This window comes from Brienomyrus brachyistius, chromosome 1 (assembly GCF_023856365.1).
Source record: "Brienomyrus brachyistius isolate T26 chromosome 1, BBRACH_0.4, whole genome shotgun sequence".
Classification (NCBI taxonomy): Eukaryota; Metazoa; Chordata; class Actinopteri; order Osteoglossiformes; family Mormyridae; genus Brienomyrus; species Brienomyrus brachyistius.
Window position 1 is genome coordinate 34,223,033 of NC_064533.1, and position 13,117 is coordinate 34,236,149.

At 37.9% G+C, this 13,117-nt stretch overlaps 1 protein-coding gene across 2 annotated transcripts in view; it reads right to left on the bottom strand.

Moving 5' to 3' along the window:
- The window catches only part of LOC125732896 (receptor tyrosine-protein kinase erbB-4-like), a 174,124-nt gene that overhangs the window by 46,433 nt on the left and 114,574 nt on the right, over window positions 1-13,117 (bottom strand). For both annotated transcript variants that reach the window (XM_049005999.1, XM_049005998.1), the window contains exons 4-5: window positions 3,318-3,449; window positions 417-482 (exon numbers count right to left, since the gene is read on the bottom strand). In XM_049005999.1, coding sequence (XP_048861956.1) covers window positions 417-482; window positions 3,318-3,449 — 198 coding nt within the window. The remainder of the gene's footprint in view (window positions 1-416; window positions 483-3,317; window positions 3,450-13,117) is intronic.

The window sequence follows — 13,117 nt, forward strand, 5'->3', positions numbered from 1 at the left end:
GACAAAATGGAAATGTCACAAAACAATGGAGTGTAATAAACAAAAACTATAATGATAGTTATAATAGAAAGCATGAATCTTTGATCGACGAAGGGTAACTATCTGCCAACCCCCCAAACTTGGGCATTATGCAACCTAATAAAAGTCATAAAAAATTGTGCAAGTGTTGTTATGACTCAATTGTCAAGGGAACAACAGCTCACCTTCCACTAAGGAGGTTCTGAACACAAGAGACTTGAGTTATACCTGCCTCTTCCTCGTTCTTGTACGTCTTCTTCTCTAAAATGTCCTTCCCAAGTGCTTTAAGTGTATTTAATGTCCATGCATGAGTAACTAGAGTGTAGTGTGTCAGTGTATTGCTGCTAAAGTGGAGTGTATGGATAGATTAGAAGCGGTATCCCATGCATAACACTCACAGGTCTGGCACTGGTCCTCCCGGGGGCCCCAGCAGCGACCGTTACATGTTCTGTGGCACCGTCCACCTATGAATACATCAAGCAGCTTGGTGAACTACATTATGTATTAGTCAGAGAATGGGAGCCTAAACATAATAATTCTCAAATATGAGTTAATAAAAGTCACAGATTATTTGCACACATATACATTTATAATCACTTGTTTTACCTACTTCAGCATTTGCTCTATACTGCAATGAGCGGATGCTGTTCGTCGATTATTCAACATAGTGCCCTCAAAGCTTGTGATGAAGATCAGGAAATTGGGACTGAACAATTCCATCTGCAAATGAATCTTGGACCTTTCCACCTGCCTGATCCTCAAGACAGGAACCCTTCAGAGGTGTGTGCTCATCATCACAACACTAACAATGATGAAACTCCCTACAGATCATAATCAATATTTGCAAAATTAAGTGGATGATCATGGAATACAGGAAGAAACTGGAGGCCACTAGTATCCAGGGAGCTGAGCTGGAGAAGGGTTAGCAAGTTCATCAGAGTGCATGCACACCACTGACAGATTGGACTGGTCACTATACACTGACATTTCGATAAAAAAGGGCACACTTCCCTTCCTCAAGAGGCTTAAGAAGTTTGTCATTGCTTCTGAGATTCTCACTAGCTTTCACAGGTACACTGACCATCTGGTATGGCAGCTGTACCACCAGGGACCGTAAGGTGGTGAAAGAATCTCAGATTATCACTGGGGGCAGGCTCCCAGCTCTAGAGGACATTTAAGAAAAGAGAATTCTTTGCAGAAAGCCCACAGAGTCATCAAAGACCCCAGTCAACCCAGGCATGGACTATTTACCTTCAAGACTGACAGCCAATATTGCCGCTTCCAGTCTACAACCAGAAAGCTGGATAGAAGCTTCTCTGCATGTGCTATCAGACTGGTAAAAAACCAAAAGTTCCAGATGGACTACAACCCTTAACACTGATCTACACCCCACTCACTCTCATTTGCATTTAACCTAGTATTGCTCAATTCCATTTTGCACCATTGGCAAATGTTTACTACACTGTTTATTTGCTATTTAGTATTATTTATTTAATAACTATTACTGTCTCTTTCCTTCCTTCCTCCTCTTCAGTACCTCACCAATAAAGCTACTGTTCATGCAAGGAAACACAAAAAAAGCTGGATCAGCTGTGTTTTCTAAAACAAGCCTTCCATCTGTCCTTCCATCCACCTATCTTAAGACTACTTCTTAGGCTAAGTGTCACAGTAGCAGCAAGACAAGAAAGTCAAACCTGACCTCTCTTTCCAAAGCCATAGATTCCGGGATCTTCTGGGCAATCCCCAGGCATTCCCAAGATAGCTAGGAGACATATTGTCCCTTCAGTATGTCCTGGGTCTGCCCTGGGGCCTGCCAGTGGGACATAGTCAGACCTGCTCCCTTGGAAGCTGACCAGGTGGAAATCCAGTGAAGATGAGCAGTATCATGGTCTAGAACTATCTATATTTACCAGAAGTGTTATTTACCAAATTCATCTCCACCCGGTTATCATAGCACATGTCAAAGGCTTGCCCAGCTGAAGACTGATTTGGAGCCTGGTGGCTCTTCATTCTTCAGCAAGATAACAACCCAAAACACACCTCAGGAGAGGAATCCAAGAGGGAATTTCCAGTTTTATTGAGCATTGCATATAATTTATGTTTCACCGTTTATACTTTAAAATGCATTTTTATTTTTTTTTCTAAGTAGGTACTGGAAAATATATAATGTAAAACATTATGAATCCTACTTTGCAACAAGTGTAACCAAGCCACTGACTGGTTCTGTATTTTAAATTTACATCTTCAGATTATTGTCTACAGATTGCAATATATGGGCATCTTTATTAGGGATACTTTTATGAGCTAACATACTAAGCTACTTAGGAGGAATATCGGATATTTAAGCCTTATTATTTTAGTTTTCATACATGAGGTATTTATAAAACACAGAAATTAAAACAATAGAAAACAAATTAATATGAATGTCTAGTATATAAACTGGCAACAATAATGTACCTTAATTACAATAGAAAAAATAGTTATTTTATGAACTTTCCATAAGTGTTTCAGGGTCATAGTAAGTTACCACAGTAATATCATTTGGACATGTCTTTACATCTAGATTGTGAGTGAGGAGACAGATCAAAGCTTTCCTGCTGACTGAAACACATCAAAGGACTTTCACTAACATCACTGAGGAACCTGTAATATGGTATCAGTTGACAGTTATCTGGACACCAAAGAAAATTCTGCAACCATCATAATGAACTGCAGAAAAAATCTATAACATTGGGAAAGAAAGATTAATATACACTAGACTATATATAAAGGATTATATGGTAAAGCTAGTTTGACCTTATATTGCCATGATAACTTTCTCAGCACTACATAGCTGTAATTCAGTCAGTAAACCTGTTTAATAATCTTATTTTGCTATTATTAACCTCCAAAGCAGTAATGCAGTAGGCATATTTTTTTCCATTTACAATAAGGGAGTGAAGTGGTTGTCTGGGTATTTTCATTGTTCTTATATAAAGATCAGTAAAGAGGCATCTGTCCTTGTCAATGGTTGCCCAATTAAATTTTAGTTCTCAGGTGCCAATAATTTTGGGAAAATATTTTTCATTTTATTTTTATGAAAAAATAATGAACTTTGCAATTTATTTAATGACCTTGTTTTTAAAATTAAACGAATAAAAATAAAATGCCACTGATAAAGTGCACATAACTTTCTTCTTTATCTGTTTACTGACTAATAAATACAAGATAATGTATTGGCTGTAACCTGAAGGTAATTAAATCATCCAAAGTGGCTAAATTGATGGGCAGCTCTTGAGTGAAGGACAAGGGTTACTCACATCCTGCACTGCTGTTTGTGGGCACCACCAGTAGCTCAGAGCGGTAGTTCTTGACGATGTCTTGCCAGTGAATTGTGTCAGCATGGCACAGGAACTTGTTTTGGTCCACATAGATGCCACCGTTAAGGATCTCTGTGGGATGAAAAAGGCCTTTTAGTACGTGAAACCAGGGAAGCGGCCGATATTACAATTTTTACAGTTTTCTTGTTCTCATGGCAAGGTGATATTGAATCCATCCAAGCATTAGTCATCTTGAATTTGATTCTTAGCCTGCATTTGTAGATATTTATCAGTGATAGGCTACAGAAAATTAATTACAGTAATATAGAACTGGCATTAATCTGACCCAAGTATTGGCTGGATAAAAGATAAAAACCAACACACAGACCTGTCATTCATTAGATTTTTGGCAGTAATTAATTTTTTTCTTCTTTAAGAGAAAAGAGCCCCCATCAGATGTTTAAATCCATCCATTTTCCAAACCACTTATCCTTCTGGGTCGCGGGGGGGGGGGGGGGGGGGGGGGCAAAGCCTATCCCGGAAGCAATGGGCACGAGGCAGGGAACAACCCAGGATGGGGAGCCAGCCCATCGCAGGGCACACTCACACCCCATTCACTCACACATGCATTCCTATGGGCAATTTAGCAACTCCAATTAGCCTCATCATGTTTTTGGACTGTGGGGGGAAACCGGAGTACCCGGAGGAAACCCCACAACGACATGGGGAGAACATGCAAAGTCCACACACGTGACCCAGGCGGAGACTCAAACCCGAGTCCCAGAGGTGTGAGGCAACAGTGCTAACTACTGTACCACCATGCCGCCCCAGATGTTTAAATCTATAAATATAAATAGCTTCCTAATTATAATCCTTGCTGCATTATTATCAATAATGAGATAATCCTTCTCTTTTAAATTTGTAAAATGTAAATGATTTACACTGCATAATTTAAATCAGTATTTCTTTATTCTTTCTATCTTAACTGTAGTAAGAAATATTACAATGTCTCGATCCTTTAAGTACAGCCCCTGTGATTATAACATCAATAAAAAAACAAGGAATTACAAATAATTCATTCATTTATTCAGATCTATACCACATGTCCCACACAGGGTCATGTGGTTCTGCGGCCAGTCCCCTGGAAACAACATTACAGTTTGCATGCTGGGGTCAGGTTTGCTGTTGTGCATATGGTATAAATGTTCTTAGAAAGTTGTACTGTATTACATCATGACAAAATCCAAATAGAAGCTTACAGTAGGTTTGAATAAATAACACGCCTGTCAGCTAAGATTGGCTCTATTTAAAAGTGTATATCCATGATCCTGCTACTAATTTTGAACAGTCATCCTAAGAGTCCACCCTATTGCTTTAGTTAGGGTTGCTGCCCTTATTGTGGGAGATCACAGAGTGCCCCTGGTGAGAATGGTACTGTATGCGTGTGAAAGCACTACTCCCACGCACCAAATATACAGACAATAATATTTACGAATATACAGTACTGTACAGGCTTAGACTGTCAAAGGCAATTGTTTAAACAATCTTTATGTGGGTGTTAAACTATGATTATATGTCTGCTATAGTGTGCAAGAGTAGCCATTTCAAAACCGCTTCTGAAGTCATACTAGAATTTGTAGTAACCATTCAATATACCTATGTATTTTTTGACTCGACCGTTAGCACACCTTGTTTGGCTGATCAATACCTCATTGAGTTATTTAACTAAATCAGTTAATTGATTAAATGAGCCTATTACATGGAGAGGAATTGGAATTAAAGTGGTATAATATTGAAGATATCTTTAGAGAATGGAAGAAATTCTTGTCACTTATTATTGTGTCATTGTTCAGATATTTTTCTTAACCAAATATATACAGTTACTACTTACTACCATAGGAACAACTACAGTCAACAATATTACATATGTGATTGACAGAATCCAATATACAGTAGATCCAGTTTTCTCTGTGCATTGCCAAAGAGACAATGGAAAAATTAATAATGGTTTTAGAGACATAATAAGCAGGTTGCTAAAGGTATGAATTATCCTTCTGTTTAAATTTGTGAAATGTTTGTGCAATGATTTATATTGTATATTTTGAATCCATATATTTATTATTTCTGTCTTAACTGTAGTAAAAAAAAAAAATATTTATGCTTCTTATCGTCTCAAACCGTAATTGACTTTATGAAAGTTCACTCTCAGATCTATTGGAAATTTTGAAAAAATCGCCCATGTCCCTGAAACCCTAAGCAATAAGCATGAGTAGGAACAAAGAGATGCAGTGTTTGCCTCTACACCTTTAATATGATTTTTTACAAGATTTTATTTATCACAGTAAATAAAGTGGAATGTGCGGTACAGAAAGTCTTCGGTGATGCTGTGGAAAGCAAAACTCAAGCAAACAGCTGCATTACGCTTTTTTAAAATTATAATTAAAATATGCAAAGACTCTAAATATCTGACAGGCCATTCTGTTTTCATTAACTTTTTGCACAATATATTATTGAAACAAAGGATTTTGGATAGGCCAATTTGGAATCTCTTACAGTGAAACCTGAACAGTTTGTAGAAAACAATGTATTTAGTTTCTTCTTCTAACAGAGAGAAATGAGTGGGATTACCACTCCCACACACCAGCAGGTGTCTGTCTGCCAGGTCTGTGTGCATGGTCCCTATCCCATAACTACTCTCTACATCAAGCTCAGCATGCTGGGATCTGGATCGGCATTTGGCACCACACAGGCAGCCTGACCCACTTCCCTACTAGCAGAATTGGCAGCCAGCATGCCAGTATCTGGAGCAGGTGTCGCATGTTGGCAAGAATGAGGAGTCAGGGGGGTGGGTGTGACCTTATCATTGGGGCTCCAGATGTGACCTGGGCAGCCACTGGTGGTGGGGGGGCACCGTTATCCTAATTCTTTCTACAGTCTTATCACTGACAAACATATGTGGGGGATCTAGTAAAATTTCACTTACTTTTACAGAAAAAGAATATTTAATAGTTGTTTAGTAGAACTTAAAACTAGTTAACTACCTGGATATTTTACTTTAGCAAGTCTGGCTAAGTAGTTTTCTTAAAGGGTACAAAATAGCAACATTCAAAGTTAAATGCTGGTTATTTTAAATCACTCTGATTATAAACAGAGATTGAACCTGCACCCTAACCACAGATGTTTGTCTCTTTTCCTAGTTCTTCTGGATCTCGCATTGCTACTAATTGCTAATTCAGGGTTTGTTTAGGTACTCTGGTTTCGATTGTTGTACTATCCCCTGTGTCTGAATATCCGTAAAACTCAATTTCCCATAACACACCTTGGACTTCTTACTTCAGAAAGAACCCCCACTTACAGTTACACTAATGCTTTCTATCACTTCCTCTATTTCATTCACTAGTTCTGCTCAAACCCAACCAGCCATGCCTGACTGGCATACAACATGTCAACAGGTTTCACTGCAGGAGTGTTGAAGAGGCAGCCTGGCATTGGAGAAGTAGATTGCTTTGCTTTAGGTTTTCATTTCCCTTCCTCAGAAATACTTCTCTGTGCCTAAAAAAGCATGTGCAGGATCTGACCTTAAAGATTATCCATTGTATTTTTCATTAAGGGCATTAAGCAGAATGGGACCATAGTTCAATTCACTTGACTAGAGGCGATGTATGATTCAGTTGTGCTTGCGATCAGATGGTCGCTAGTTCAAATCCTGGAGGCCTTTGAGCAACGCCCTTAATCACAATTGCTGCAGGGACTGGTTGACCACGATTTCTCAAAAAAGAGGAATTGAAGTAAAACATAAACGTAAGTAAAACATAAAATCAGGAAACATTAACAGGTGACTAATTGGTAATTGACAAATTAGTAAAGTACAGTCACATTCTCAGGAACATTCTGCAGGTTGACTTCTTACAGAAATAGATTGTTGGTTTTCTTACCAAAAAGTAACTTTAAGAATCACAAGAATTTTGGAATGCATGCTGTACTACTATTGTCTATGAGCTTCTAACAGTAGGTATACTAGCTTCTGTGATAGCAAAGTTTCTATAAGATGCCTCTCTTGGACCAGGCAAAATGTATTGGTTTGGTTACGGGGGATGTCCAGAAGGCTGAAGGCTACAGATTGTGCGCCACTCCTGTTCTTCCTGGTTCCTGCCAGCAGCTTTGGCAGTTCTAAGACCTTCAGCCCGACGGCTCTGGCACCTGTGGTGCTGTCGGCTCTAGCTGAGCACCTGCAGAGTGAGGCAAGGGCCCTGCCAGTAAGCTGCCACTTGCTAAATAAGAGCCGTCCTCTACCAAGTTATGAGGATGTGCTCAACTCCCCGGGTTTTATCACTGGGTTCCCAATAAGACAACATCTCTTCTCAAAGCTGGAAGAGTACAGTGCAAAAGAAGAGAGGAAAATGCATAAAGATCATATTTCCGTATAATGAGTTTAGACTTTTATAACTGAATATAATTACTAGACTGTGATCATGACCTATATGTTATAAATGTAATTATACAATCTCAGAATTGGCATTTCATTAAATGGCATTTGTCTCTGAATTCCCATTATTATGCAGAATTTCGATGGGATTATTGGAAGATCCAGGTCACCCAAGCACGTTCTCCCACAAAATATGACAAACATACGCGTGCTCTTACTAAAATTCAATGACTTACAATTTAAAAAAGAATTTAATTCTTTTAATTCTTTGTCATACAATGACAAATTAAGGGGGCGGCATGGTGGTGCAGTGGTAAGCACTGTTGCCTCATATTTCTGGGGCCAGGCATCAAGTGTCCGCCAGGGTTTCACGTGTGTGGAGTTTGCATGTTCTCGCCATGTCGTCGTGGGGTTTCCTCTGGATACTCCGGTTTTCCCCCCACCCCACAGTCCAAAGAGATGCTGATGCTAATTGGAGTTACTAAAAAAATAAGAATTGCCCATAGGTGTGCATGTGTGAGTGTGCCCTGCAATGGGCTGCCCCCCTGTCCTGGGTTGTTCCCCGCCTCGTGCCCATACGTTCCGCCAGACCCCCTGTGACCCAAAAGGATAAGCAGTTTAGAAAATAGATGGATGGACAATGACAAATTAGCTCATCAAGGAATCCAAGCGATCAATCACAGACAATAAGAAGCCATTACACACATTCAGCCTGTTAGATGATACATGTAATATAATACACAATGGATTGTGGTAGAGTTAGAAAGAACATAGAAAGTTACTATGATTCCTCATTGAAAGAAAAATCACAGATCCACATTTATTGCAGAATTTTTATTGGACAAGTACTATTTGACGTTTATACTGATTAAATTCACCATCAATGCATGTATGGGACACGCCAGGCAAAATTCCAGTCCATCCCAAGACACACACAACTTGTAGACACCAGATCAAACCAATGTTTGTATTTTACCCAGAACACCCACCAAGCAGGGATTGGGAATTTAACACATAAGTCTTAAGTTATGAGGTTATGCTTGTTCCCACTCAGCTACTTGCAGCCTTTAATATAACCATGAACTTAAACCAATAATTTTATTACTTTTATAACCATATCATAAACTTGTGTGTGTCACCAAGAGTACTGGCCTTGTTTGCTACCTTTGTTCCTTTAGAAAACAGGAATTTCTAAAACAACGGAAAGAACCATGACTAAACCCAAGGAACAGTCACAGCAGTGGGGCCTGTTGCTGACACGTCATGACCAATTTACCAGAAATATCATTATCAAGTCTATGATAGGTTGGCAGCTTTGTTCCCAAGCATTTGCTGTGAAATTTTTCAAAATAATTTGTAAACATGCAAGCTACATCCCTGGCAATAAAAAGATATTAGGTAACACAAATAGCATTATACTATTATAATTAATACTAAGTATTAATTAACTATAAACTAAGTATTAGTTTCATACTGATCGCATGTTAATTCATCAGTATTGAATTGTGATGCATCTTTCATTTCAGCAGTTACTATAGTTGTTACTATATCTATTAATTCTGTAAGGATGAAGTATTGAATAACACAAGTTAATTACTGATCTTATATTTGTTCATCATGATTCAAATAGCTAGATTTGTTCAAGATTTCTTTATAATTTGTACTTCAGTAGTAACTTAGTTATTACTAAGTATTGTGCCCGGTCAAGTAAAGTGCTACAAGATGGGATTATCTTTTAGATATTCAGTATATTTGCATATTATTATCAAAATAATATGTATATCAAAAATAGTAAATATCATTTTCAAAGCATGCAGAATGTGCCAGTTTTCTGCAGGTAACATTCGTTTTAAACTTCTACAGTTCTCCTGGATATCAACGTTAAGCTAAATGCCAACTAAATTTAAATTTAGGAATTTAGACATCAGACCTAGGTCTCAGGGTGAAATAAACAGTACCTCTTTAATATTTTTGTATGTTAACTGGTTAAATACCATATTTGGCCATATAAATGGATAAAGTGTAAAGGTGTGACTTATGTAAGTATTTGGTAAGAAAACATGCAAGTAAACAAATATGCCAAGCGCTGACATAATGCTATAATAATATAATAATAAGTTACAGGCACTTCCTTAAATGCAGTACCTCTGTAATGACACTGAGGTCTTTTTACAATGAACATCAGCTATGTTGCTTTGTGAAACAGATCCCTTTCAGTTGTGTCTTTTAACAGTATACCTTTGTTACCAAGCATAAAACTTAGATAAGAAGGCCATTCATTGAAAACTTTAGCTTTCAAATAGGAATATTGAGATTTTATAAATATTAAGTTTAGAAAATCTAAGAAACATTTCATATTAAATAAACAAATAATATTGCTGAAATAGATATTTAGTAAGTGCAAGTCTAAGACTATGCTTAATTTCATGCTTTTCAATGAGGAAGGTTCACAGGGCAGGTCAAGTTGTTATTTCATTTGTCTTATTTCATCCTTGACTGTCAAAAGTGTCTGAAAGGCTGATTTTATATACCCATGCAAAATGGTTACTGGGGGCACAAGAATTATGAAAGTGCGAAGGAAGGATCTCCACCATAAAGGCAATTGTGCTGAAGGCAAATTGCTTAAGTTCTTTATCTTCATGATGAAATTAGTTGCAATGAATGTTTATGAAAAATGGCCCAGATTAGAAGATTATGGGATTCTTTGAAACATAGAACATCTTCTTCACTAGGAATAAAATAAAATTAAATCAAAATTAAGCATTAAGAAGGGTATTTTATACAGTATATCTATTTTATCTTGTTTTTATCTAAAGCATGTTAATGTCTACCTCATGACTTTTATCATGGACTGTTAGAGGATATTAAAAAATCTGTAAGATAGAGAAGGACTAACGTGTAACCTCCTTATGCCTCTCTCTCTCTCTCTCTCTCTCTCAGACCATAAACAACTGGCACTTTTTACTTGGATACACACTGCAGCCCCATCACCTACGCCACGCCGCCTTACATACAGTCTGCCCAGATTGTGAATTACAGACTAAAGGTAACATTTAATTATGCAATTAACTGGTAAAAATATAATATATGCTTCTGCCCTATACTCTATGTCTGACAAAAGCCATATGATATGTAATTGTACATGGAAATCCATAATTTTGTCCCAACCTTCCCAACCAAGCTCTTGTTAGGTGAAACCCCATTATTTCCCAAGTTAAACCAAGGTAAGTTTTATTTGGTTTAACTCCAGAAGATACAGTTTTGGCACTCAACCTATGAAGCACCCTTAACAGCTCCAACCGTTACTTGTTTAGAGCCCATGGTGTATAACATGTCTTAAGATCCATCCATACATACATTTTCTATACCCTCTTGTCCAATGCAGGATTGCGAATGTCATACAGTAAGATATAACTAAATAATAAGCAAGATGAATAAGATGAATGCATTTCATGACAACAAACCCTTTAAATATATTGTACATTCATAGGCATTCCTTTTTGTCTGGCATTACAGTAAAAATATGGAAAAAATACATACCTTTTGGCCAAATCAAACTTTAAGAACATAAGAAATTTACAAATGAGAGGAGGCCATTCGGCCCATCAAGCTCGTTTGGTGAGAACTTAACTAATACTGTAGCTCAGAGCTGTTAAAATCTTATCTAGCTCTGATTTAAAGGAACCCAGGGTTTTAGCTTGTGCTACATTAGCAGGGAGACTATTCCATACTCTATCTACATGCTGTGTAAGGAAGTGCTTCCTCAAATTTGTTTCAAAATGTTCACCTGCTAATTTCCACTTATGGCTGCGAGTTCTAGTATTTAAACTAATATTGAAATAGCCATTTGGCTGAACCGCATCCAGACCTGTTAGAATCTTATATACCTTGATCATGTCCCCCCTTAGTCTCCTTTGCTCGAGGCTAAACAGATTCAGCTCAGCTAACCTCTCCTCATAAGACATTCCTCTAAGACCAGGAATCATTCTCGTAGCCCTACGGTGCACTTTTTCCAAGGCAGCAATGTCCTTCTTAAGGTATGGTGACCAAACCTGCACACAATATTCTAGGTGGGGTCTTACGAAGGAATTATATAATAGCATTACTTCTCTTGCCTTAAACTCCACACACCTAGAGATGTAACCCAACATTCTACATGCATGGATTACCTTATATTTATCTATGTTAAATTTCATCTGCCAGGTATCAGCCCAGTCGCTAATTAAATCCAGATCCCGTTGTAGCCTCTCCGCTTCTAGATCAGTATCTGCTACACCACCCACCTTGGTGTCGTCTGCAAATTTAACCAGCTTTTTGTATGTATTGGTGTCAATATCATTAATGTAAATTAGGAACAATAGTGGTCCTAAAATTGAACCCTGCGGTACCCCACGCAGGCCCACTGTGACATTGTGCCTCTAATGACTACTCGCTGCTTCCTGTCACATCCTGTGCTTTGTGTGAACACTGGTGGTCAAAAAAGGGCAATCAGGACCTATAAAAGGGGAGCACTTTCAATTGTTCAGACAAAAGGGGCAGGTGCACCCCCACAAGTCCCTGATGAAAGTGCTGAATAACAAATTGGATGGGACAATGACCTTTGCACTGTATAATCTATTCATCAAATTTAGTGGCAATATCTACTTATGTTCCTGTAATCCTCCAAGGCATTTTTGTGAAACAGTACAGGCTTTTCTTGGCATGTTGGCTCAGCTGTGTTAAAGAAATATAGATCACTTTATAAATTATAATCCAGGAGTCTGATAGCTTGACACCACAGTGTCATTTCAGGACAACAACACTACACTTAACAAGTGAAAAGTTCATCAGAAGCATGTTTAATACCACAATGAAGGTATGCATCACATGATATTGCCACAAAGCTAAAAAAAACTATATGTATTACGATAGATACATACTGTTGCTTCCATTTAGGGCACAATGGCCCAAGGTTTACAAGAATGGGATGGCTGAACTGACACTAGCCATATGGGAATCCAATTGACGTCAAGTAGCAAAGATGGTGGTTAGACTAAGTTCTGCAAGAGAGTGATAAGAAGCATTTACTTTATCACTAGATTATGGGATTTTTGACTCTTACAAAACAGAACATAGCTTATCTTTCATTAGGTGTATCATGGATACATAACAGTACATCAATAAGATAAATAAGAAGACAGATAAAACCAAAGACCAATAGAGGATATCAGGCAAGCCTGAAGTCGAAAGAAAGAAAAAAAAAACAATCAGCCACAACACTGCTGAAGGCACCTTCACCTTTTTTTGACCGACAACAATGCAGGTTACAGTTAATTGGCAGCGTCTCATATAATATCAGTAATGCTTGAATATTTAAATTGAATTAAAGCAACTA